General features: G+C 43.9%; 2 protein-coding genes across 4 annotated transcripts; both read right to left on the bottom strand.

Moving 5' to 3' along the window:
* Window positions 1-1971: 1971 nt before the first annotated feature.
* Window positions 1972-10033, bottom strand: uchl5 (ubiquitin carboxyl-terminal hydrolase L5). The gene is made up of 11 exons (XM_084444925.1): window positions 9905-10033; window positions 7669-7732; window positions 7424-7529; window positions 6767-6892; window positions 6508-6569; window positions 6197-6327; window positions 5734-5797; window positions 5495-5597; window positions 2608-2721; window positions 2407-2505; window positions 1972-2230 (listed from the first exon to the last, which is right to left on the bottom strand). The coding sequence occupies exons 1-11, from the start codon at window positions 9978-9980 to the stop codon at window positions 2186-2188; spliced, it is 990 nt and encodes a 329-aa protein (XP_084301051.1). The 5' UTR covers window positions 9981-10033; the 3' UTR covers window positions 1972-2185.
* Window positions 10034-10962: 929 nt separating this feature from the next.
* Window positions 10963-14527, bottom strand: glrx2 (glutaredoxin 2). Of its 3 annotated transcripts, none has more exons than XM_084444403.1 (4): window positions 14320-14527; window positions 13103-13169; window positions 12062-12238; window positions 10963-11247 (listed from the first exon to the last, which is right to left on the bottom strand). In XM_084444403.1, exons 2-4 carry the CDS (start codon window positions 13166-13168, stop codon window positions 11083-11085), a joined length of 408 nt encoding a protein of 135 aa, XP_084300529.1. In that variant the 5' UTR covers window position 13169; window positions 14320-14527; the 3' UTR covers window positions 10963-11082. The 3 variants fall into 3 exon arrangements, with proteins under 3 accessions (XP_084300529.1, XP_084300528.1, XP_084300530.1); XM_084444402.1 differs by lacking the exon at window positions 14320-14527 and adding an exon at window positions 14084-14163; XM_084444404.1 differs by lacking the exon at window positions 14320-14527 and adding an exon at window positions 13654-13812.
* Window positions 14528-27791: the final 13264 nt, after the last annotated feature.

The following is a 27791-nucleotide window of genomic DNA, read 5'->3' as shown; positions in this document are numbered from 1 at the left end:
CAGAATTGGAAGCTGTACCTCATTGCCTAACTTTCGCTTTCGCCGAAACCCTCGTCACGGCACCCACTCTTATTGATGGTATAGGCGTGGAGACTGTAAGTCAGTATAAGTACTTGGGTACCATTTTAGATGACAAAATGACTTTCGATGCCAACACTGATTACATCTGTAAAAAGGCCAACCAGAGATTATTTTTTGAGGGGCTTCCATGTCGATAGGTCACTGATGAAAATGTTCCCTTCTTCTTTTATCAAGTCTATTTTAACTTTTGCAATGATTTCTTGGTTTGGCAACCTCAGCGTGGCTAATAAAAATAGGCTGGGAGGCATCGTATGCCGGAAGACCATCGGCATTCATTTGAATGATCTTAGTCATGTTTATCCAGTGAGAGCCACTCAGAACGCAGAGGCCATTCTAGCGGACCCTCAGAACCTCTCTATGTAGAGTTTAGACTCTTGCCTTCAGGACGGAGGTGTACTTCCCATAGGAGGGCCACATCAAATAGATATTTGAGATAATTTGTTCCGTCAGCTGTTGGATTTTTAAATAAGCTTTAGGCTTAGCTGCTACTGTATAGACACTTTAACAATATGTACTCTGTGTTCTTATTTATACCTGATTGCAGTCTTTATGATCTATTGTATGTTTAAATGTATTTATGTCTTTATTGTATATTGTCATGTGTACTGGTTGTAAAGTGTAGTATTACTGATGCAAATCAAATTGCCCCTTGGGGATAATAAAGTATATCCAATCCAATAAAGAAGTTAAACTTAAATACATTGCTACAAAAGCTGGAAGATAAACTGTAATACTGTCAAAGCTGAAACATTGAATAAATGATGGAATGTATTGCTAAAAAGCTTGTAAGCTGGAAAACCTGGAAGCTTAGCTGAAATGTGAAACTGGCAGAATTGGAACTGCATTACCTAAAGAAGCTAAGAACTTAAATACTTTTAAACACTTCAACCTGAGTAGTTTAAGATAACTGGCATGTGTCACATTCAACTGATATTCCTTTAAGTATTCCTTGCGTCTGATTTTGAGTCCATGCGTTCACGTGTATTACCCAGAAATCACATGTGGTATGCCTTATTAAAAACATGATCTGCAAAATTTCCTGCTATTAAGGACATTAACTTAAATGAGTAGTAGGTTAAACCAATATCTGTCCTGTATTTACTTTACATTAGTCATTTAGCAGACGCTTTTATCCAAAGCGACTAACAATAATTGCATTTAACGTAGGAAGAGCCAATGTACTACTACTTGCCAGAACTCACAAGTGCATCTTCTTTCTAAAACAAGTGACTAAGAGCATAATCTAGTGCTGAAGGCAAAGTGCAAGAATCGCAATCTAAAGTACAGTGCAATATAATATAATTCAATAAGTGTTTAGGAGGGAGGATTGTTGTAGTACTTCTTGAAGAGATGAGTTTTGAGCCTGTGATGAAAGATGGGCAGCGACTCTGCTGTCCTGACGTCAGTGGGCAGTTCGTTCCACCACTGCGGGGTCAGGACAGAGAAGAGCCGTGACCATGGGGTCAGGACAGAGAAGAGCCGTGACCGTGGGGTCAGGACAGAGAAGAGCCGTGACCGTGGGGTCAGGACAGAGAAGAGCCGTGACCGTGGGGTCAGGACAGAGAAGAGCCGTGACCGTGGGGTCAGGACAGAGAAGAGCCGTGACCGTGGGGTCAGGACAGAGAAGAGCCGTGACCGTGGGGTCAGGACAGAGAAGAGCCGTGACCGTGGGGTCAGGACAGAGAAGAGCCGTGACCGTGGGGTCAGGACAGAGAAGAGCCGTGACCGTGGGGTCAGGACAGAGAAGAGCCGTGAACGTGGGGTCAGGACAGAGAAGAGCCGTGACCGGGGGGTCAGGACAGAGAAGAGCCGTATATCATGAGGACTTGTAAAACACTATCTGAGAATGGATTAAACAAACACAAACCTGATGAAACATGTAGACATTTTATTATGAAAATAAGACAGTTGATTTAACACATTCTGTTCATGCATTACAGCTGATGGAGCACCAGGTGAGCGTAAACACAGTGGCTCTTTATGCTCCATCAACGGTGCTGAAGTCTGGATGGGTCACAGGATACCATGGTGACAAGAAGCTTTAGAACAGTGTCCTTTACCATGATAATGACGACTGATTAAGTGTATGTGGGGCTGTGTGTGTTCACTTTGCCTCCTGAGCTTTTTTGGCAACCTGCTTTTCCTTTGCCTGGGGAGATGAGACAGGGAAGACGTGCATTAGTTTGTGCGGCCGTTAGATTTGTGTTGTGAGATTGATTGTACCCTCTAGTAGATACCATTAACACACAGTGAATTATTAATTATTACAAATGCAGATAGTGTAAACATTAAAGCTAAAATTAAACAGGGTTGCTTTAGACCCACCTTTTCCACCAGCGGTATCAACTGCTGGTACTCCGCCAGCGTCTTCAGTAGTTCCATGATGAACGGTAGGTAGTTGTGCTTCCGTCTGATGTTTTCGATCTATGTAAAAGTTTGAAATAAAATAAAATTGAAAACAACTGTTGATAACTGATAAAACTATACTACTGGTTGATGAAGGACAAATTGACCGGATTGACCCACCTTATATCTTTTCAACTTCTGATTCTCCTCGTCGATGAGAAGCTGATACTTGGCGATCTCTGACTGGATGGAGCTGAGAAGGGTGCTGCTCTGGTCTGTGTCCATCGGTTCTTCCTGGAGAGCATGAAAACTAATGGTAAACAAGTGCCCAGTAAACATGTTTTCCCCCACCATTCCACCAATGATGCATCGCTCGCTCCCGTTGGTCAATGAAGCAGTGCATAGTCAGTAGCTGCGATTAACCACCGTAAGCAAAGCAAAGTCTGCCAACTGAGGGCCTCCACCCAGGCTGCTGTTCGGCTGCCACAGGTGAGGAGAGCAGCCAGCGAAGCTTGTAAGTAGTGGGTGGTAGAGCAATTATCTACTTTCTCGAAAATGCTAGCTTTGTCAACGTTTGGATCTGAACCATTGTATATGATCATAAGTAACCTTAAAACAGGGCTAAACATGCATTTTCCCTTTACTACTCCTTTAACTCCATCGACTTCTCACACTCCAGCCGCAAGGCATGGAGCATCCTTAACAACCTCACTGGTAGGTCTAGACACCACCCTCCCCCCGTCACTGCCCCATCTCTGCAAACAAAATCGCATCACAATTCGTGAAAAGTGTGACATATGAGGGCAAAGACCGCAAATCGTCACGTCTTGTGGCAAAAGTAGTGTTTGACCTCTGGAAGGCAACTCCTAGTGGCAGTAACATCTCCGGTGAATTCACACCGGAGGAGTTCACTGCTGTCCTCCAGCATGTAAAGCCAGGGAAAGCTCCGGGGCCTGATTCTATCTGCCTATACTCCATGCTGCGCCTGCCTTGAAGTCCTGGTTAAGAGCGTTCCTCTCTTCCTGCTTGCGCCAACTCAAGATCCCCAAAATCTGGAGAAGAGCCCTAGTTGTCGCGATCCCTAAGCCAAACAAGCCTGAAGGGGACCCCAAGAGTTACCGCCCCATCTGTTATGTATCCCCTTCATCGTCTCATCTACGCCCGCGTCAAACCAATCATCGACCCGCTGCTCCCATAGGAGCAGGCTGGGTTCTGACGCGGGAGATCAAGTCACTTTGACTTGAGCGGCGTGCGAACTGCAGACCATGTCATCCAGGACTGTCCGATATATCGGACACCCAACGGAATGCGTGGCCTGACGGTTGTGGATGGCGAAACGGTGACGTGGCTTCTGGAGGTGTGCTGGATATATACCCCGGGTCACCCCCTCACCCAGGCTCGGGGTGGTAAAAGGATAGCCCCTCACCCAGGCTCGGGGGGGTAAAAGGATAGCCCCTCACCCAGGCTCGGGGTGGTAAAAGGATAGCCCCTCACCCAGGCTCGGGGTGGTAAAAGGATAGCCCCTCGGCCCAGAGTCTGGGGGGGAGAAGACACAACATCGAAGCCCACATGAAAAAGCAGTGCATGCAAGTGCAAAAATGAAGGAGTAATTTGCATGTTTATTTTGCTGATAATACATAAGATTCAAACTTCAATGGGAGCGCACAAGAAAACAATTATTTATATACATATTTATATACATATGACCTAGAAATACACTATCACTAGTCTACTGTTATCTATCCAACATCACTGTACTACCTAAACAAGAACCATCTAAAATATATTGTGAAATACAATGACTATACTCCTTCTGCTTCCTGGGCAGCATCATCTCCCGGGACCTCAAGTGAGGACGTACTTCCTGAGGCAGCTGAAGATGGTAAATGGACTACACTCATATAGCGCTTTTACACCTTAGCAGCACTCAAAGCGCTTTACAATGGCCTCTCATTCACCCATTCACACACATTCACACACCAATGGCGGTAGCTGCCATGCAAGGGAGCAATTTGGGGTTAGGTGTCTTGCTCAAGGACACTTCGACATGTGGACAGTCAGAGCTGGGATTCGAACCACTGACCCTTCGATCATTGAACGACCCGCTCTACCAACTGAGCTACAGCCGCCCCCTCAACATGCAAAAGGAAATGATGGTACTATTCTAGTCCATCCTCACCTCCATCACCATCTGGCTCTCCGCCGTAACAGACACATACGAGGGCAGAATGCAGCGTATCATCTACTGGCCTCCCTACAGGACCTGTCTGCCCTCAGGATCTTAAACCAGGCCAGACCCCTCCCATCCCTACAGGACCTGCCTGCCCTCAGGACCTTCAAACAGGCCCGACCCCTCCCATCCCTACAGGACCTGCCTGCCCTCAGGACCTTCAAACAGGCCCGACCCCTCCCATCCCGGTCTCTGACCTACTCCCCTCTGGCAGGAGACTGTGGTGCATGGGGTTCACGCACCATAAAAACAGCTTCTTTCCCATGACCCTCAGACTCATTAACAAGGCCCCCCGCCCCACTAACTCTACACCCCTAGCACACGACCTCGGAAAATTCCATATACCCCAACGGCACATTGCATAGACTGTATGCATAAAACCCCGCTCATCCATCACACCACACTCTGCACACACACACACTGTACATACTCACCACATTCTATTCTGTATATATTATATAAATTGCATTTGTTTTAACCCTTTTTAACATAAATAAAACAGATATTGAATCTTGAATAATAAATAACAGTACCCACAATGCACCTCACCTCTATACTGACCTGAGTCCTAACATGTAACAAGTACCAAACAAGCAAGGAAGCTCCTCCAGCTCTAAACCCTGGATTTGGAAAGTAGCCCGAGTAAAACTCAACATACTTTTAAAGTGACAAAGTAAGTTTTTTTCCCCAATGTGAAAAATGGAACATGGCTAGCACCCCTAGAGGTGGGCTTATGATGATGGTAAATAACTAGTGGCTCGCAGCTAGTAATAATGGTGCTTCTCTATCCGCTCAAGTGGCATCTTCATTTGGTTTCTCTCCAGTAACAACACTTACTTCAGTTAGCTGAGTCTGAAGCTCCGTTATCTTCCTCTCATATATCATCTTTCTGTCGGACACGATTGCCATGAGGTTGAACCGGATCTCTCCTTCACTATACCTGACAAAGGGAAGTGGGAAACAAGCTTGAGGAAAATGCTTTCAAATTTCATAAACAATGATCATCTCAACCTGCGACATGAAGTTAAGGTTTGACTATTTTAAATGGTAAGCATTATAGAAAAGAAAGTACATACTTCTGTATTCTTTTCTCTATCACTGGCCGAACAGCACTGATCCAATCATCCTGATTGCAGACACCTGCAGGGCATCAAATGGGAGGGAGAAAGTTAAAGGTGCTACATGTACGTGTAATAGGTGTACATGTACGTGTAATAGGTGTACATGTACGTGTAATAGGTGTACATGTACGTGTAATAGGTGTACATGTACGTGTAATAGGTGTACATGTACGTGTAATAGGTGTACATGTACGTGTAATAGGTGTACATGTACGTGTAATAGGTGTACATGTACGTGTAATAGGTGTACATGTACGTGTAATAGGTGTACATGTACGTGTAATAGGTGTACAAGTGCAGTGGGTGTCAGATAACCATTCTCTCTTCTCAAATATTGGTTATTCTCTTCAATGCATTCAAGTTCTCCTACATAAAAGGCTTTAACTGTGATGGCTGTTAATAACGTAGTGCTGCACACCAAGGTCGATTGGTCCCTCACGGAGTCCGTCCAGCTCATAGAGTCTACCGTTGACAGGGACATAGCTCACAAAGTGAAATGCATCCTCATCCTTTGCTGAAGACTTTGCATCAAACTCAAACATCTGCTGTCTGCAAAACAAAATACACAAACATTGAGATACTCCCTGATGAAGGCTGAAGCTGAAACCTGTGTTGGTTTTTAATAAACACCGTCAAACAAAACTTTCTGCTGTACATATGAGTAAGCCTTGTATCTTGTTCTTGTTGCAGTATAATTTAGTAGCATAGGTAGCACTTATACAATCTTACCTGGCAAAGCTGTTGTGAACTTGCCGAATCACTTCAGAGTTGCTGAGAGCCAGACCTTTCATCTTAATATTAAAGATGAAATGGTTTTCAGGCACAGAAAATACCTACATTTGTTTTAGTGTATGATAAAATCAATGTGCAAACAAAATTGCATTATCTTCTAAATATGCTGAAAAATATCTGCAGCTGTATCATGCAGGAAACAAAAAGTTTCACCACAATCAGTTGTGTTCAATCACCGCAAGGAACGAGAACTTACAGCAGCATCAAAACTGAGCGAAAACTCTCTGAACTCTGTCAGCGTATCTCCCAGGAGCATGTCTGGATGAGTGCAGTTCAGCAACACACTGACAATCGCCTGGGTGGCACACGCATTGTTTATCACCTGAAACAAGATGGGAGAGTCAGCTTGCACACACTAGAGCTCCGCTAACCCAGACCCAACTAGTGATCCCACTAAATGCAGGGAATTGCAAAAAACATCACTTCCATACAGGTTTGATCATTGGATGCACGCAACTAGCCTGGCGTCATCAGCCTGATCCTGTGAGCTCATTCTATTTCACCCTGTAGATCAGTCTGGTCTTCCAACCGTTCAAACCGAGTCCCACCTGACCCCATATTGGTTGTGCCAATCACAACCATTTATCTAATATGGGGCGGGTTTGATACGACTGTACACACTTGATACGATTATACGACTGATAAGACTAACCCACGTTTCGTTGCTCCGATTGATTGTAGGTTTATCCAATTACGTCCAGAGGTATTTTCTCTGCGACCATTGATAAGGCCCCTTGGAAATCGAAAATAAACGCAGGATTTCCATACCCGTTGTATCTTTGCGAATTGGGCCAGGCTAAAGCCAGGCTATGCAACTCCCACAACTCTTCATAGTTAGCTACTGGGATAATACCTGTTTGGCAAAGAAAATGTTGTCTAGCCTCGAATCCTGAACAATTGATCCTGCAGGCTCTTCACCTGGCTGCCATTTGAAGAGGAAAATTAATCCGTGAACTGGTCTGCAAAGGAGACAAATACAGATATAGAAAAATAAACACAAAAAAACATCTACAATTTTAAACAAGACACAAACATCTCACAATTAAAATAGTGTAAATACTAGTATGATATATATATAAGTATGCCAGCTATGCTTACTTTAGGTTTTCAAAGTTCTCTGGCTCCATGCTCCATATTTCTTCCACCTGAGATCCTTTACAACCTGTGTGAAACCGAGATGACCAGAGATGACCAGGGTTAATGACCAGGGTTAATGACCAGGTTGCAGATGACCAGGGTTAATGACCAGGGTTAATGATCAGGCTGCAGATGACCAGGGTTAATGACCAGGGTTAATGATCAGGCTGCAGATGACCAGGGTTAATGACCAGGGTTAATGATCAGGTTGATGACCAGGGTTAATGATCAGGCTGCAGATGACCAGGGTTAATGATCAGGTTGCAGATGACCAGGGTTAATGATCAGGTTGCAGATGACCAGGGTTAATGATCATGTTGCAGATGACCAGGGTTAATGATCAGGTTGAGATGACCAGGGTTAATGATCAGGTTGCAGATGACCAGGGTTAATGACCAGGTTGCAGATGACCAGGGTTAATGATCAGGCTGCAGATGACCAGGGTTAATGACCAGGGTTAATGATCAGGTTGCAGATGACCAGGGTTAATGATCAGGTTGCAGATGACCAGGGTTAATGATCAGGCTGCAGATGACCAGGGTTAATGATCAGGTTGCAGATGACCAGGGTTAATGATCAGGTTGCAGATGACCAGGGTTAATGATCAGGCTGCAGATGACCAGGGTTAATGATCAGGCTGCAGATGACCAGGGTTAATGATCAGGTTGCAGATGACCAGGGTTAATGATCAGGTTGCAGATGACCAGGGTTAATGATCAGGTTGCAGCAACATTGTGCTTCCTTGTGATCTAGCTAAATAACCAATCAGTTTATTTGATCATGTCTGCATGCTTAAGCAAGCAGCGTAAACGAGTAGCATTTGGATGTGGACATAAATAATATAAATATATAAATAAAGCTTTGATTGATTGATTGATTGATTGATTGACATGCTCCATAACATCCATACGTCCCCAGAACGCTTCCATTTCTCAAGCTGTGCAATAACGCTTACTAGCTAGCTAACGAGTATACTAACGAGTGTACTAGCCAGCTAGTTTGTGTGCTCATTTAAAGCTAATGTGATCTGTTAGTGGCCACGGCAGCCAGGTAGCTAGCCTAGCTACTTCACTGATCTAGCACTAGCTAGCTAGCTAATGTGAGGCTAACTACTCATATCTATCGAAAGCCTTCATTAAGGTCATTAAGGTTCATATCTAGACAACTTTAACGTGAACCACCTGGCAAGGATCGAGCTAGCTAGCTAACCTAGCCTGGTACTGCTAGCTCACTTAGCCTGGTACTGCTAGCTCACTTAGCCTGGTACTGCTAGCTCACTTAGCCTGGTACTGCTAGCTCACTTAGCCTGGTACTGCTAGCTCACTTAGCCTGGTACTGCTAGCTCACTTAGCTTGGTACTGCTAGCTCACTTAGCTTGGTACTGCTAGCTCACTTAGCCTGGTACTGCTAGCTCACTTAGCTTGGTACTGCTAGCTCACTTAGCCTGGTACTGCTAGCTCACTTAGCTTGGTACTGCTAGCTCACTTAGCCTGGTACTGCTAGCTCACTTAGCCTGGTACTGCTAGCTCACTTAGCTTGGTACTGCTAGCTCACTTAGCCTGGTACTGCTAGCTAACCTAGCCTGGTACTGCTAGCTCACTTAGCTTGGTACTGCTAGCTAACCTAGCCTGGTACTGCTAGCTCACTTAGCCTGGTACTGCTAGCTCACTTAGCTTGGTACTGCTAGCTCACTCAGCTTGGTACTGCTAGCTCACTTAGCTTGGTACTGCTAGCTCACTTAGCTTGGTACTGCTAGCTCACTCAGCTTGGTACTGCTAGCTCACTTATCTTGGTACTGCTAGCTCACTTAGCTTGGTACTGCTAGCTCACTTATCTTGGTACTGCTAGCTCACTTAGCTTGGTACTGCTAGCTCACTTAGCTTGGTACTGCTAGCTCACTTATCTTGGTACTGCTAGCTCACTTAGCTTGGTACTGCTAGCTCACTTAGCCTGGTACTGCTAGCTCACTTAGCCTGGTACTGCTAGCTCACTTAGCTTGGTACTGCTAGCTCACTTATGCTCCACCATGTTGAATTAACTCTGAAATCCGCCCATTACTCACATCCTGGCCCTCTGTTCAGGTTAGGTACTAGCTAGTGACACTAGGAAGGGTGCTGGCGAGCTAGTGTGCTAGCTATAGAGGCTATAGTAGCTATAGTAGCTATAGTAGTAGTAGCATCTTGCTAGTATGACTCACCAAAGCCTTTGATCAGTTCTGTGAACACTCCTGGGTCGCTTTCCATAAGACACCACTCTCCCGCGCTTCCTGACATGGTTGTGTTATGAGAGTTAAGAGCCTGGATGTGTGAACATGTGAATGTGTGGAGAGCAGCTGTGTGTGAGAGGACGGGTCAGCTCAGCTCAGACAGGGGGTTACTGAGGAGTGCGCATGCGCACCACGCGTCAGCCTGGCCAGAGTTGCCAGGTAGTACTTGTATAGTCCCCTTCTCTAGGAGTCTGTAAACCAGGTAGTTCTTGTATAGTCCCCTTCTCTAGGTGTCTGTAAACCAGGTAGTACTAGTATAGTCCCCTTCTCTAGGTGTCTGTAAACCAGGTAGTACTTGTATAGTCCCCTTCTCTAGGTGTCTGTAAACCAGGTAGTACTAGTATAGTCCCCTTCTCTAGGAGTCTGTATAGTCCCCTTCTCTAGGAGTCTGTAAACCAGGTAGTACTTGTATAGTCCCCTTCTCTAGGGGTCTGTAAACCAGGTAGTACTTGTATAGTCCCCTTCTCTAGGTGTCTGTAAACCAGGTAGTACTTGTATAGTCCCCTTCTCTAGGTGTCTGTAAACCAGGTAGTACTTGTATAGTCCCCTTCTCTAGGAGTCTGTAAACCAGGTAGTACTTGTATAGTCCCCTTCTCTAGGTGTCTGTAAACCAGGTAGTACTAGTATAGTCCCCTTCTCTAGGAGTCTGTAAACCAGGTAGTACTTGTATAGTCCTTCTCTAGGAGTCTAAACCAGGTAGTACTTGTATAGTCCCCTTCTCTAGGAGTCTGTAGACCATAGAAACCTCTCGCCCCTTCACCATGACAAGTAATAAAAACTAAAATAAAACAGTGGTAGTTTTATCAGCTACTTTCTCTGCACAAATAAAGACACCAGTCTAGTTTATTTTGAAATGTTCTAAAACCAAAGGTTGAGTCCCAATTCTCCAAATAAAACCAAGTTAATTACCTTCTTTTAAAGATTGGAGTTTTATTTATTTATTTATTCTATTCTCACCATACTGTACATTTCTAAATGGAGAGGTAGGTTGAAAGGTATCCAATACCTATTTGCTAAAATACAACATAGAACCCACACAATGTTCAATAAATCATAAAGTCAAGCAAACATTCAATACATACAGGTTGAATAAGAATTAGGACGGTTAGTCATTTGCTGGACTCAAACTGGCCACTGCCAGAACCCTCTGACTTGGTATCCGCACAGCAAGGAGCGCACTGTTCAATCAGAGGCACCAGCCTGCCCTGCTGATGAAGCTGCTCGGTGTCGGAGCCTCCCCCAATGCAGTTTCCATTAATGAAGACCCTCGGCACCTGACACCAAAAGTAATAACAACATTACAACAGGCTATAATCAGGGGATCATCAGATAATCAGACGGATCCTGATGTTTTACGTGCACAATGACAGTCATTTACTTAGCAATGAAACCAATAGTGAGTGTCAGGTGTATACCAGTGTTGGGACGCACAACACTGGTATACTGGTATTTGCTTTTGGAAATCCTCTGCCACCGTGTAGAGTAACCAACTCAAGCAGCGCATGCAACTCAAGACTTTCACTTCCATTTGCGAAAGTTCTTTGCAACGTTTGTTTTAGCACCAAACGTTTGCAAAACAAAAGCAAACCATCTGAAAGGTAGGCTAGTTTGGTGAACTGGACACTGGACTGAGGGAAATGTAAATTGTAGCCTATGATTGAATGAATACCAGAGCTTTTTCACTTCATCTGGATCAGTAGGTGGATCAGCGACAAATTAAATTAAAGTGAAATAAAAATGTTGGCCGTGTGGGAATATTTCACCATCTCAAAGATATGCGCTATGCAACTTGAAAAACAAGTGACATTTCAAGGTACTACAGCCAAGGATTTTAACACATCAAATCTAACTGGCCATTTGAAAAGCAGGCATCATTTCTTTGTTTCCCTGGCACAAAAGGGGGAATAAAAATAAAATAAAATAAACATCGTCCGGATTGTTATTTTAAACATCGGCATCGGCCCAGAATTTTGCAATCGGTGCATCCCTAGATATATCCCACACATAATATTATTTTTCCATTCAAAACAACATAATGAATCTGCAGATGGGTGCCCAAAAACAAACTGCTGGTAGATGTTCTCATACCGTTCTGGCACCTGTCATTCGAGCCAAAGCCTCTTGGAGTCTTCTCCCATCATTGTGTTCGTCCAACTCAATCACTTTGTATGTTGTACCTATTTTGTTGAATACATTCTTGGCCATTTTGCAGTATGGACAAGTGGTCTTGGAGAATATGACGACACAGTTATGAGACACCACATCCTGCGACGATAGAAAAACAAAAATCACCACAAACACAATTTCATAGCATAACTTGGAGTTGTCAAAATGAAAACTTTATTCCAGTGTTCTTTCTGCTTCATTTGAACATAAACTGATACTAATAGCCAAGATAATGTACCCCCAGATTCCCTTAATCTGAATTACTCCATGTTTAAAAGAGAGAAAACAAAAGCATGTGTCCCATTTAGACCTGATTCAGGATCAGTGATATTACAGTATACACAGCCTTGTGAGCTGACACCTATAGCAAGCCTTGGACATTGTTACTTGGAGAGTTATGGATTGGTTTGGACATAGTGAGCTTTGCTGATTTGTGCTCCTCTTCAAAGGGGCTTCAATGGGTGCTGTGTATAATGGGGCTTCAATGGGTGCTGTGTATAATATCACTGTGGCATGAATCGGGTCTACTGTCCCATAAGATCTATATCAGTTGTGTTCAGTCCTGTATCTTGAGAACTGACCTTGACAAACCAACTGAGGAATGTTAAAGGACAATGCTCGTTTTTGACAACCTGGACCTTATTTACGACATATAAGACGTTTGACTCAACGAGATCACTTTGGTGTAGTTCGGAGGCCTGTAGAAGAAATGTAAAATCCAGCGCGAGCCAGTATATCCATGTAATGGCGGTGGTCGGGGCACTGAGAATGCAGCTTCTAAAAATCTATTTTCTGCCGCGAAACGGTTGTTTTCATCAATCTGTCTTGATGAATCGCTAGTTGTGCTTACATATAATAAGGTCCAGGTTGTCAAAAACGAGCATTGTCCTTTAAGGGCTGGGCTGAGATACAAGGACCAAGGTCAGGATTAGGCCTAGGATAAGGAAAGAAAAGGTGTCTTACTTGCAGGAATTGTGTACACGCTGAGCTTGACAGATTACTAGAAGAGGTAGAAGTGAAGTTCCCCATCCTGAAAAGGGGGCACAAACAAAACAAAGAGAGGTTTATAAGGACAGATGGTTCAGTTGGCTTGACACACACACACACACACACACACACACACACACACACACACACAAACAGTCTGCCATTAACCTTAGACATCTAAGAGCTTGATGGGTGCAGACGAGTCCTGAGCCAATTACTATTATAGTTAAAAAGAATAGAGAAAGAGAAATGACTGATCTATATTTCCCCAGCATGTTTGGGTCTTTAGTTAATCGAGCTAGTGGACAAGGTCGTGCTTGATCTGGTGAAACGTGAGCTAGGACGAGGCTAGTGGGATTAGGATTACCCAGTAGCAATCATCATGAATTAGACGGAGGCTAGTGGGATTACCTGCTAGCAATCATCATGAATGAATTATAACTAATTAGCTACCTGCCTGATGAACCGCGTAGTAGTTAGTTAGGAGTTAGGAGTAGCTCCACCTGATCATTAGCATTTGAACTGACCTTGGCACTGATTTCAAGGTAATATAGTTAGCCAGTCCAGCAGCGAGCCAGTCCAGCAGCTAGCCAGTCCAGCAGTTAGCCAGTCCAGCAGCTAGCCAGTCCAGCAGTTAGCCAGTCCAGCAGCTAGCCAGTCCAGCAGCTAACCAGTCCAGCAGTTAGCCAGTCCAGCAGCTTTCTAACGTTTACTATCCTAAATTAGCTAGTTAACACAACCCTGTTACGCAATCTAACAAGGCCCACGCCAGCTCAACATGACTGGTTAACATGTTTAGCTCCATGAAATAACGACCTTAGCCTGATTCAGTTGGTTTACACGTTAGCTAACTAGCATTAGCGGTGTATAGTAACGTTAGCTCACTAGCCAGGCTAGCGGTGTATAGTAACAGCTAGCTAGCTTAGCCGTGTATATATAGTAACATAGCAGAACAACCTTGCTAATCTGGACAGGGATCCTCCTCCTCGCGTGAACATAGTTAGAAACAAGCAGATGAATAAAAAACAAGATGGTTGGTTGGAGTGCAACATGCAGTTATGTCTGGGTTTAGCTAGTTAGCTCGTTAGCATGTTAGCTAGTTAGCATGTTAGCTAGTTAGCATGTTAGCATGTTAGCTAGCCATAGCAGACCGCCTCTGTTTACAGTGTGACAGTGCGCCACGTGCTGATTACCTTACGAGAACCCGGAAGTGGGTTGCGATTAATGTGAATGAATGTGACCTGTTGGGTTTAGTCGTTCTCTCTCTCTATATGACGCGGATTCACTCCGTATAGCTCCTCTATCACGGGTACATTACAGCACAGCTGAGGATACACGCGTTAAAACCTTTCTTTCTCATTTTCGTGTCACACACAATTTCTGTTTCCACCAAAAATCACTAATGTCTCAAATAGGCTAGTCTGGTGTCTTTCGTCTTCTTCTGTCTTCCTTGGTTTACTGGCGGATCTTGGAGCAGCATAGGGTGCATATACCGCCCCCTACCATCACAACAACATGGCTGATATATCCCCCGATAGGCTACACTTATTATATATATCAGGCAATATAGACCTACTGAGACACACCGGGTTTGTTGATCTCAACGTTTATTCTCCATGGAGAGTAGTGCTTGTGCTACAATGCCAGCCTACCCTGGCTCACTAGAACTAGGATAAATCCTCCGACCAACCCCTGGATCTGCTAGAAAATTAAACCGCCTTACATTCCCTCACGTGATCACCCATCCCCAGAATCCCGCATAGATCCCACCCCCGTCCCAGCACACTGATCCTAGCCCCGTCCCAGCACACTGATCCTAGCCCCGTCCCAGCACACTGATCCTAGCCCCGTCCCAGCACACTGATCCTACCCCCGTCCCAGCACACTGATCCCCCCCCCGTCCCAGCACACTGATCCCCCCCCCGTCCCGTCCCAGCACACTGATCCCACCCCCGTCCCAGCACACTGATCCCACCCCCGTCCCAGCACACTGATCCTACCCCCGTCCCAGCACACTGATCCCACCCCCGTCCCAGCACACTGATCCCAACCCCGTCCCAGCACACTGATCCTACCCCCGTCCCAGCACACTGATCCTACCCCCGTCCCAGCACACTGATCCTACCCCCGTCCCAGCACACTGATCCTAGCCCCGTCCCAGCACACTGATCCCACCCCCGTCCCAGCACACTGATCCTACCCCCGTCCCAGCACACTGATCCTACCCCCGTCCCAGCACACTGATCCTACCCCCGTCCCAGCACACTGATCTTACCCCCGTCCCAGCACACTGATCCCACCCCCGTCCCAGCACACTGATCCCACCCCCGTCCCAGCACACTGATCCTACCCCCGTCCCAGCACACTGATCCCCCCCCCGTCCCAGCACACTGATCCTACCCCGTACTATAGCCCTCTCAACATTGTAGCCACTACACCGCAGAAGCACATGTTCAAGAGTTTCAGGCACTCCACCAATACATCCATGCACTCCACAAACCTGACAGTCACCCGACTCGCACTTTGCTAAAAGGTGAGTATGGCCGAACCTGGCGAGTATTACTTCCTAACTCCTGCATCTCCCACTAAAAGGCTTTTGGATGCCGTAGCCTAGTGTCTCCCCTTGAACTATCCCACGACCGCTGCCAGGACTCCATCACTGCTGTTTTGATCAGGGACTATGGTCTGCTGTCCGTCCAAGTCCGCTGTTTTACCTACGGTGCATTCTGATGATTCAACACACGAGGGCATAACTGCGCAAACAAAATGGGTCAATGACTCCTGAGCTGTGTTTGGAATCGCTCCCTCGTTCCCTCACTCCCTATTCCCTATATAGGGTTCACCATGTAGTGAACTACCTAGGGAACGGAGAAAATGTAGGGTGCACTGTTCCCTGCAAATCAAGGTGTGGGTAATAAATAGTGGACTATATAGGGAACGGAAATTCCGTGGAGAATTCGGACACTACAAACAAAATGTCGGACGCCCTATACCTCCATGGTCTGGGGCCTGTCCTATACCTCCATGGTCTGGGGCCTGTCCTATACCTCCATGGTCTGGGGCCTGTCCTATACCTCCATGGTCTGGGGCCTGTCCTATACCTCCATGGTCTGGGGCCTGTCTCGTTCGCAGTTGTTTCGCCGGTCTAGAGCGGAAGCGCGATGACGCATTGCATAATCTTCCGGTCTGGACCGGAAGAAGAACAGTTGTTGTAATGTTTTTACTGTAGGCTGTAGAGATGGGATTTATGGCTCTTTGAAGGGAGCCGGATCTTGAGGATCCGTTCCTTTCAAAGAGCCATTCAAAAGACTGGCTCATTTTTATATTTATTTATTTTTAAGAAGCCAGCCTTGGGGTGACCCATTTTATCTGGGAAATAATCACTGGGAGGAATGATAGGGTAATATTTAGATCAGAATCATTCAAACTTAGACCTCCATTATATATTATATTGGTGGGATATTCTCAAATAATGATTAGGCTATCATTTCATTTGGTAATGGCTTGTGTGGACATTTGTGGTAAACATTCCACAGGGTGGCGCCACATGCCTCTGCTTTGACAGCAAGATCAGATTTACCCTTTTTATAAAATGTGTTTGTGTGTAAATAAACCTGACATATGTTATTCACGCAACACCTAAAAAAAAACTAAGCAGGCTACAATGACTGACTGTGCAAAACAGCTTTGGGTGTAACATTGTCCACACAAGAACATTAACAATACATAAAAAACATTTCACACAAGAATGTTTTGATAGAAAAACTAGAAAAAATAACGGCTCCCACAACTGCGAATCGGTTCCCATCGTTCGTTTTAAAGAGCCGTTCAAAAGAATCGGTTCCCATCGTTCGTTTTAAAGAGCCGTTCAAAAGAATCGGATCGTTCGCGAACGTCACATCACTAGTAGGGCTGCACATGGGGAAGTGTCGAGTAGATAACATTCTCGATGGCATCACCAGGCAAAACACAGACGAAAATTGTAAAAGAAGATGCAAGGAGAACTAAGAGATGCGTAAAGTTACCGGTTAAGGAACAATAAAGCAAGCGGAAGTAGGAGGCGGGCTCTACAGGCTCGAGCCAGAAGAAGGGGCGGGCTTAAGGCAGTGAAGTAAATAGAGACCAGGCTCTTCTCCCTGAGGAGAGAGTGAAGTAAATAGACACCAGGCTCTTCTCCCTGAGGAGAGAGTGAAGTAAATAGACACCAGGCTCTTCTCCCTGAGGAGAGAGTGAAGTAAATAGACACCAGGCTCTTCTCCCTGAGGAGAGAGTGAAGTAAATAGAGACCAGGCTCTTCTCCCTGAGGAGAGAGTGAAGTAAATAGACATCAGGCTCTTCTCCCTGAGGAGAGAGTGAAGTAAATAGACATCAGGCTCTTCTCCCTGAGGAGAGAGTGAAGTAAATAGACACCAGGCTCTTCTCCCTGAGGAGAGAGTGAAGTAAATAGACATCAGGCTCTTCTCCCTGAGGAGAGAGTGAAGTAAATAGACACCAGGCTCTACTCCCTGGGGAGAGAGTGAAGTAAATAGACACCAGGCTCTACTCCCTGAGGAGAGAGTGAAGTAAATAGACACCAGGCTCTTCTCCCTGAGGAGAGAGTGAAGTAAATAGACACCAGGCTCTTCTCCCTGAGGAGAGAGTGAAGTAAATAGACACCAGGCTCTTCTCCCTGAGGAGAGAGTGAAGTAAATAGACACCAGGCTCTTCTCCCTGAGGAGAGAGTGAAGTAAATAGACACCAGGCTCTTCTCCCTGAGGAGAGAGTGAAGTAAATAGACATCAGGCTCTTCTCCCTGAGGAGAGAGTGAAGTTAATAGAGACCAGGCTCTTCTCCCTGAGGAGAGAGTGAAGTAAATAGACACCAGGCTCTTCTCCCTGAGGAGAGAGTGAAGTAAATAGATACCAGACTCTTCTCCCTGAGGAGAGAGTGAAGTAAATAGACATCAGGCTCTTCTCCCTGAGGAGAGAGTGAAGTAAATAGACACCAGGCTCTTCTCCCTGAGGAGAGAGTGAAGTAAATAGACACCAGGCTCTTCTCCCTGAGGAGAGAGTGAAGTAAATAGACACCAGGCTCTTCTCCCTGAGGAGAGAGTGAAGTAAATAGACACCAGGCTCTTCTCCCTGAGGAGAGAGTGAAGTAAATAGACATCAGGCTCTTCTCCCTGAGGAGAGAGTGAAGTTAATAGACATCAGGCTCTTCTCCCTGAGGAGAGAGTGAAGTAAATAGAGACCAGGCTCTTCTCCCTGAGGAGAGAGTGAAGTAAATAGACACCAGGCTCTTCTCCCTGAGGAGAGAGTGAAGTAAATAGACATCAGGCTCTTCTCCCTGAGGAGAGAGTGAAGTAAATAGACACCAGGCTCTTCTCCCTGAGGAGAGAGTGAAGTAAATAGACACCAGGCTCTTCTCCCTGAGGAGAGAGTGAAGTAAATAGACACCAGGCTCTTCTCCCTGAGGAGAGAGTGAAGTAAATAGACATCAGGCTCTTCTCCCTGAGGAGAGAGTGAAGTAAATAGATACCAGACTCTTCTCCCTGAGGAGAGAGTGAAGTAAATAGACATCAGGCTCTTCTCCCTGAGGAGAGAGTGAAGTAAATAGATACCAGACTCTTCTCCCTGAGGAGAGAGTGAAGTAAATAGACATCAGGCTCTTCTCCCTGAGGAGAGAGTGAAGTAAATAGATACCAGACTCTTCTCCCTGAGGAGAGAGTGAAGTAAATAGACACCAGACTCTTCTCCCTGAGGAGAGAGTGAAGTAAATAGACATCAGGCTCTTCTCCCTGAGGAGAGAGTGAAGTAAATAGATACCAGACTCTTCTCCCTGAGGAGAGAGTGAAGTAAATAGACACCAGGCTCTTCTCCCTGAGGAGAGAGTGAAGTTAATAGAGACCAGGCTCTTCTCCCTGAGGAGAGAGTGAAGTAAATAGAGACCAGGCTCTTCTCCCTGAGGAGAGAGTGAAGTAAATAGACACCAGGCTCTTCTCCCTGAGGAGAGAGTGAAGTAAATAGACACCAGGCTCTTCTCCCTGAGGAGAGAGTGAAGTAAATAGACACCAGGCTCTTCTCCCTGAGGAGAGAGTGAAGTAAATAGACATCAGGCTCTTCTCCCTGAGGAGAGAGAGTGAAGTAAATAGACACCAGGCTCTTCTCCCTGAGGAGAGAGTGAAGTAAATAGACACCAGGCTCTTCTCCCTGAGGAGAGAGTGAAGTAAATAGACATCAGGCTCTTCTCCCTGAGGAGAGAGTGAAGTAAATAGACACCAGGCTCTTCTCCCTGAGGAGAGAGTGAAGTAAATAGACACCAGGCTCTTCTCCCTGAGGAGAGAGTGAAGTAAATAGACACCAGGCTCTTCTCCCTGAGGAGAGAGTGAAGTAAATAGACACCAGGCTCTTCTCCCTGAGGAGAGAGTGAAGTAAATAGACACCAGGCTCTTCTCCCTGAGGAGAGAGTGAAGTAAATAGACACCAGGCTCTTCTCCCTGAGGAGAGAGTGAAGTAAATAGACACCAGGCTCTTCTCCCTGAGGAGAGAGAGTGAAGTAAATAGACACCAGGCTCTTCTCCCTGAGGCTCTTCTCCCTACCATTAGTCTCAGTAAGACACAGTGTATCATTATATTATATCATTGACATGTACTGTATTCGAATAGGCATCATGCCACTTCTAACTTACTGAATAAAAAATATCAGTTTGATAATCCACCTTTTTAATTGTAGATTTTGGCATGATTAAAAAGCTTTGAGAATGAAAGTTATTTGCAGCCATTATTGAGACTGGAGGCAGTGGGATAAGGTAAGATAAGTCTTTGTCGTCTTATTGTTGTGTAGCCTATATAGCATATGCCATTTAATGTAGATTTTTCATCCAATACGATTAGATGTGTCCTTCTTCGGAATCTATCAGGCCAAGAGGCTGAAACGTCAACATAAAATAACTGCATATGGAGCCAGAGTGTGCAACACTTTTTCTTCTTTCTTATGACCAGTTCATCCAGTGATCAACACTTCACAAGAATACATTGGTGTGCCGTACCTTTTTGTTATCCTTATGTTAGGCTTCCACGATTCGCATGCACTATAGGCCTGTAGATGCCTGGAACTTCACGCGCCACTGTAGCCTCTCACTTTATTTAGGGACCCTGCTACTTTGGTTATGACTGTAGGGTACTTTAAGATGATTATGGCATGAATCGGATTTGAGGATGTAATTGGTCATTTTAAGTAGGCATACTTTAGCCTCTTCTGATGCCTCTTTGAACGGACTGCATCGATCATGCATGAACTCCACATTACGCAATTCTGTTAGTTTCATTGGGATAACGAGCCTATATATCTTTCCAGTTTTACACTTTTCATCAATAAAACAATTTCATTTTTTATAACCACGTACATTGATTGGGAAGGCATTTAGAGCTGCCTGTCAACTAATAGCCTACTTATTGGGACTCGGAGGACATGATTGTTTATTGAGGAACAATTGATAGGCACACTGGGCTGCTGGGCTAAGAAATAGCACAATGCACGTAGTTTAGATTTGATAACATTATGGTTAGGCTATATGTCATGGAAGCCTGCCCTTTCGCTCGCTAATCTGCTGCAATCCCCTAGACATGGGTTCAAATCCAGTCAAATGAGTTTACAGATATCAACTGTATTTATTTGCTGTTTAAGCAAACCTATTTCTATGCATGTAAAACAAAATAATATCTGATTCTCATTCACTATTAGGACAAATTACATTTTCTTAGCCTTGATCCTGTGGTAAGCTTACATATGAACTGAGGTGTGATTTTAACCATTTCAACTGAGTTACACCAACAAGATGCATGAATGCGCGAGGCCTGTGCTCTGAGAACCCTTTCTAGTCCATTGATCAAAACATTCTCAGTCCTTGATCGAGTGCAGTGACCATTCTGCTAACTAGGCACTTGCCAATGTATCATTCATTATTAGTCACTTTTTCAATAAGCTAATGCTAAAATCCATAGGCCTTTTCTTACCATGCAGATAAGCAAATATCACTGGGATCTTTGTCCCATTCTGAGTTTCAGTCAAGTCAAGTCAAGCTCAGGCTAATAATTTAGGAGGCTGTGTTGGCTGACCCTAAGACTGACAGGCCTCCATGTGCAAAACAACAGATATTATAGCAGCAATATATTTCTCAATAGGATTCATGGGACTATCACTATTAATCATTTCCATGCACTGCAAGATTGCCTAACTCATCCAGAACCCTCTGGAAATGTAATTCTCCACCCCCTCAAGTGCTTCTAAGAGTGAGCTGCAGACACATCTCGCCCACGCGCAGGCTTTACCCTATCCTGGCATGGCAATAAGCTGTGTTCATTTAATATCCGTTTGCTGCACGCATTTGCCTGGCCTGCATAATCAGACCACAAGATGATACTGCAATGCCGGAGGCTCTCATGAATCTCACTGCCCAATCATGGTTCACATTGCAGGCACAGCAAGCTTAGCATAGCCCCTGATCATACTCTTTTGTGGCCACAAGCCACTGAAAGCATGGTTTGTTTCACTTGTAAGATTTCCTTTTTGTGAATTTTTTTTTCATTGAAAATCAACAAAACATCACAATATATCACAAGACCTAGCTTTCCATGTTCGCTCCCCTTGATTGGCACCACCTTAGTCCGTTCACGTTAGGGGATTGTACATGGCTTGCTTCTGTTTTAATGGGCCTAGTTGTAAATGGTAAATGGACTGCACTTATATAGCGTTTTCATCCAAAGTGCTTTACAATTGCCTCTCATTCACCCATTCACACACACCAATGGCAGCAGCTGCCGTGCAATGTGCTAGCCTGCTCATTGGGAGCAATTTGGGGTTCAGTGTCTTGCCCAAGGACACTTTGACATGTGGACAGGAGGAGCCGGGATTCGAGCCGCCAACCCTACAATTATTGGACGACCCGCTCTACCTCCTGTGCTACAGTCAATATAGTGACATTGCTTTAGGAAGGTAACCACAATGTGCCAAGTAAGTGAGTTTTTCTCCTGATGGCTGTCAAAACAAATCGTTGTTGTTTTTTGTCAAGGGGTGAGTGGCGCAGTTGACAAAAAATGGATTGGTGAGATATCGACTTGGTGTTTAAAAGTCCAAAATGTATGCATCTTAATTCTTTGGACAGCATGGGGTGCAGGGGGAGTTTGTAACTTGATGCTGTCTGGAGTATGTCCTTGCTATTCAAGGAGAGTAGTGTAGTGGGTATGGGTAGTGTCTATGCAATAGGAAGGGCAGGCACAGGCTGTTTAACAAAAATGCCCCCTGAATGTAATGTAAAATGTACTGTAAGGACTAGCCTGACACACAGCTCCTGAGTGGGTCATATAAAACATATTTTTAAAAGGTCAATGGTGCAATGTTATAATGTTCATGTATACTGAAATTTGTTTATCATACCCTGATACTCCTATCACACTGGGATACACTTGGTTGGAAGTAACTGAATTCTCTTCATCTACAGTATGTCTCCAAATATGATTGTTTGCTGTTCACACTACATTTTGTTGGAAATATGGTAAAGACCCATTTCACCCAATGAACAACTATCTATTTTTACACTTTTCTTCATATTGGACCAGAGTATGTCATTTGGCCAGTTCTTCAGCAGTAATCATTCACTTCTTGTGTAATTTTGAGTTATGTCTGAAGATGGCAGAGTTGTCCTATTGCAGCCTAGTCAATACATTTAATGTTGCCTCCATTTGATTTCACTTTGTGAAATTGTATATAGATTTTTTTGCCGCTCACTTAGTTTCTTTGATTGCTATTTTTTATTGTTCCATATATCCAGAATGGTATATAGATACAGCACTACCTAATACTTCTATTTACAGTACATCTCTCAAGGTGCCTAGCAGCAATCCTGGCCTAGGAATGTGTAAGATTTAAGACTAAAAGTTAATACCTTTTATGTGTTCATAGAAAGCATCTAACAAAGTAGGTGTCTTCAAGCAGTCAAAGATGATGTCTTGCAGGTGATTGTTCTTCTAGCCTCTTATCATTAGTATAGGGGATCCTCTAGGGGATCTTCTAGCCTCTAGGGGATCTTCTAGCCTCTTATCATTAGTATAGGGGATCCTCTAGGGGATCTTCTAGCCTCTTATCATTAGTACAGGGGATCCCCCCCCATGTGCAGTGTTATCTGTTGGCTTCAGAAACCTCAGCAGAGTGCCTAAAGGTCTCTGTTCCTTTATCGCAAACATGAATTCTGTTGACCTTGCATCATCTTAAAACTCTTTATCTGAACCATAACAATCTTCTTCACAAGGAAAATGACTAGCAGGTCTCTATAGGATGTCTTAGTGGTAACCATTGGCCTGCAGTAGACAAGAGGGTAACACTTTCTATGAAGGTCATGTTTATAAAGCATCATAAGCACATTCATAACACATTACAATGCAGTTATAAGGCTTTATATAACTCTTTATGAATGTTTATAGTTATGCATGACACCATATAATTAGATTAATAAATTATAAACTTATACAGTGCTAACACTTTACTTAAAGATCGCAAAGTCATGCTATAGTAGTGGGGCGGCTAAGCTATAAAATCGTTCAAATTTGTGATATAAGCGCCAACTTGACAGATATGCTGACAAATATGTTTAGAACAAATCTGGATATTGGGGCATTTTTAAAAATGTATCTTATGGTGGGATATTTGACATCCTTATTTCCCATTATAAGTGCCCATAGGGGTAAATAGGGTAAAAATTAAACTTCTAGATATCACCATGAAAATCACAGAGATGATCACTTACAGAAAGACAATTAACTTTTGTATTACAAGTTCTCTTAAGTTTGTGGTTAAATATGCAAATGAGGCCTTATTCAGTTACATATATGCTAATTTGCATATATTTCTAGATAGGCCTATCTAGACATTGGAGAGAACTATGAACTGGGCTAATTCACCCCATATTGTTCATTTATAAGATACAAGCACTTAAAGCTTATATGTTGATTGAATCTGGATGTTGGGGCATTATTATTGGCATTCTGATAACAATGGCAGCCATTTTCAAGCAGTTTTCAGCACCATAAATATAATTTAGACACCAGTTAAAGTATAAAAAATGTTTTATTGCAATGTAGGATAAATGTAAATAAAAAATACAACACAATTATGAGATTTATAGTTATTAATTCAGTTAACATACCAAATAACTATTACGCTGTAACAGCTTGAACATATGATCCAGTGTTTTTGGTTTCTTTGGTGTAGTTACAAACTTTGAAGTTCTTCTAGACACCTGCTTGTGATTTTCTGTGTTTTAGGGTCAGGGATTTCTTAAGTCAGCTCTCACATTCTCCTTCCCAGACGCAGAGGCCTGTGCACTGAAGAGCAGTCTTCCTTCCCAGACGCAGAGGCCTGTGCACTGAAGAGCAGTCTTCCTTCACAGACGCAGAGGCCTGTGCACTGAAGAGCAGTCTTCCTTCCCAGACGCAGAGGCCTGTGCACTGAAGAGCAGTCTTCCTTCCCAGACGCAGAGGCCTGTGCACTGAAGAGCAGTCTTCCTTCACATGCAGCGCTTTTTGCAGCCACATCCGCCCGACCAGATGTATTGATTTTCTTCCTTAAACCAGTACCTATGGTGTTCAACATGTTTACGGTTACCACTACTTAACTACTATGCCAAATGTAGTTAACCATGATTTGACTAGCTAGCAAAGTTTGTCCTTATTGAGCTAGCTAGAAAGCTAAGATCGCTCACCTGATTAACTCATTTATCTTCCAGGCCAGATGTATTGATTTTTTCCCCTTAAGCCTTTATCTATAGGGTTCAAAATGTGTAAGGTTACATTCTAAGCTGAAATATATTTCATTAAGTTATTGCAGTTCAAATAAAATGTTCATACCTTGATGGGCAGTTGACTGCACTGGTTGTGGCATGATGCATGTGCTGGCTGGCTTGTTTGTGGTGGGTGGGGGTTGCTATGGGGGTTGCTTCATAGAAACTGTGTTTGAGTGTCTTTTGTTGTATTTCTACTAAGACTTTTTATGGGGGAAAAATCTGCCTTAAAGACAAAGCCAAATTAAAATGAGTACTGTCCCACAATAACATGACCTACGTTCATAAAATTTAACCAATCTACCACACCTGTGGGATTGTTAAAGTAGTGTAAAGAATTATCTAGGTGGTGATCAATTACTCTGCTGTGACCAAGACACAGCAAAAAATTAAGAAAAATTGTCCTTGCCTAAAGAAATGTACAATTAGACAGCCAATAAAGCCTGGACAAGTGAAATGTAGTATGAAAACTTATATTGGATCAGTTATGCAGCATGTCAACATTTACCACACCAAAGTAGAAGATCATATTCCAAAGCATAGAGGCTCTACATAGATTTTTGTGAGGCTAGGGCGAGGTCAGGCCGGATGGGAATCACATCCTAAGGTGTGGTGTTATGGCCACCAGGGGGCGTGTGTCCGATGCCCCAATATCCAGATTTGTTCTAAACATACTTTTCAACATATGTGCCAAGTTTGGCGCTTGTATCACAAAAATGAACGATTCTTGGTATATTCTGAGCTTAGCCGCCCCACTAGTGTTTTAGCGACATTTATAAGACATTATTCCATTTCACTATATAATTAATAATCTGTCATGAAATGCTAGAGCAGTTCTCTATGTGTCCTTTTAACTGGCTAAAGTTTGGTAGTTATAATGTCCTGTATAGCATGGAGGCATGATACATTATACTGTATCTACCAAGTATAATCATTTATAAACCTTGTTATAAGGTGTCATGCATGACTATAAACATTTAGTTTAGAGTTTTATGAAGCCTTATAAGTGCATTATAATGTGCTATGAATGTTCTTATGATGCCTTATAAACATGACCTTCTTAGAAAGTGTTACCGACAAGACTTGTTTTACTGCATTAAGCAGAAGAACTTCTTTATAAATTAATTATAAATTATTACTTTATAAATATATATATATATATATATATATATATATATATATATATATATATATAATACATTGATTCATTTTAATGACACATTGAGTCAATTTATATCAATTTAACTAAGGTTTCTGTTTGTCACTGTTTCTCTAGTTGCTGCAGTAGTACTCAACTCTGCCTGTTACAGTATCTCTCTCCGTATTACGGTACTTCTTTTCTCCATCTCTCTTTTCCTCCGCCATTCCTCCCTGAGTGTTTCTCTCTCTTTTCCTCCCTGTTTCTCACTCACCCTCCCACTGTTTTCTCTTCCTCCATCCCTCCATCTCCACCATGCTGCTCCCCATTTCTGTTTTCTGGGATTATCCCTCTATAGTATCTCTCTCTCTCTCTCTCTCTCTCGGTCTCTCTCTCACACACACACAAACACACACACATACGCGCGCGCACACACACACACACACACACACTTCTTCCTCTCTCTGCTTTACTGTCCCTTCTTTCTGTTATCCACCAGTGCACAACTCCAGAGATCAGAGACTGGTTACCATGGAAATGAAACAACCCCAGTCTGTCCTGTGTGTGTGTGGAGTGCTTATCTGCCTCTCCTCAGTCTACGCAGCGAGGCCTACATGTGTGATGCTGCCTGTTACCAGTCAAAAGCCTCTGCTGTTTCCAACTGTCACACTTCAGACACTTCACCCAGAAATACAAATGCCATTGAAATGGCATGATACTTTAGAGGGGTGTTTGAGTTATAATTTCAAAGAGGTGGTTTGTAAGAAGATGGAGGTGCTGCTGCATGGACATCAAGGTGGTAAACTAATATGTTTGCTTTGTATCTCTCTCTCTCTCTCTCTCCCTCTCTCTCTCTCTCTCTCTCTCTCTCTCTCCAGAGTGGTCCTTCTCTTCCTCTTTCTACGTCACTGCTCTCGGAGGATTGATCCAGTTTATTTATAGGATGACAGATGGGCTAATTATAATAAACCAAGAAGGATGGCTTTCCTTTAGCAAACAGTTGACTTTATTATCTTGTGGAATGGGATTGGCAAACTAGCTTCTACATCACCTCTGAAACCTGACCTTGTGGAACAAAGGTTGCTGTGCATGATAATTAGTGTGTGTGTGTGTGTGTGTGTGTGTGTGTGTGTGTGTGTGTGTGTGTGTGTGTGTGTGTGTGTGTGTGTGTGTGTGTGTGTGTGTGTGTGTATGTGCAGGCAGCGGGGTGGGGGGAGACGGAGGCAAACTGCATCACATTCATCAGACCTCTGGATGAGAGTTCCAAGTAAATTAATACACACTTTTGTAATTGCGTGAGTGTTCCAAGAAGGTCTTGATTATCACACAGTCAGGAAACGTGAGAGAGAGGGAAAGAGAGAGAGAGAGAGAAGAGAGAGAACAGATACACTGTGTGAGTAGGAGAGACCGAGGCTCTTAGGCTGGTAGGTTTGGACAGAGGAAGGGAAACATTTGTCCTTTGAGGGGAAAATTAGGTTATTGAACTTGTTGGTTTAATATGACTTCTTAATCATTCAAAATCCGTCGGTCATCCATCCATCCATCCATCCATCCATCCATCCATCCATCCATCCATCCATCCATCCATCCATCCATCCATCCATCCATCCATCCATCCATCCATCCATCCATCCATCCATCCATCCATCCATCCATCCATCCATCCATCCATCCATCCATCCATCCATCCATCCATCCATCCATCCATCCATCCA

This window comes from Borostomias antarcticus, assembly GCF_949987555.1.
Source record: "Borostomias antarcticus genome assembly, chromosome: 10".
NCBI lineage: Eukaryota > Metazoa > Chordata > Actinopteri > Stomiiformes > Stomiidae > Borostomias > Borostomias antarcticus.
Note: the sequence above shows the minus strand (reverse complement) of the source record. Positions and strands in the feature narration are given on the sequence as shown.

Bases quoted from the DNA above. Each gene is read 5' to 3' on its own strand.
- uchl5 (XM_084444925.1), bottom strand. From the start codon at position 9,980: ATGTCAGGAAGCGCGGGAGAGTGGTGTCTTATGGAAAGCGACCCAGGA. The intron at 7,733-9,904 runs GTGAGTCATACT...GGTTTCACACAG, and splicing joins AGAACTGATCAAAGGCTTTG to GTTGTAAAGGATCTCAGGTG. The intron at 6,570-6,766 runs GTAAGTTCTCGT...TTTAATATTAAG, and splicing joins CGCTCAGTTTTGATGCTGCT to ATGAAAGGTCTGGCTCTCAG.
- glrx2 (XM_084444402.1), bottom strand. From the start codon at position 14,124: ATGTTCACGCGAGGAGGAGGATCCCTGTCCAGATTAGCAAG. The intron at 13,170-14,083 runs GTTGTTCTGCTA...CCCCCTTTTCAG, and splicing joins TCCCTGTCCAGATTAGCAAG to GATGGGGAACTTCACTTCTA. The intron at 12,239-13,102 runs GTAAGACACCTT...CTATCGTCGCAG, and splicing joins CGTGTACACAATTCCTGCAA to GATGTGGTGTCTCATAACTG.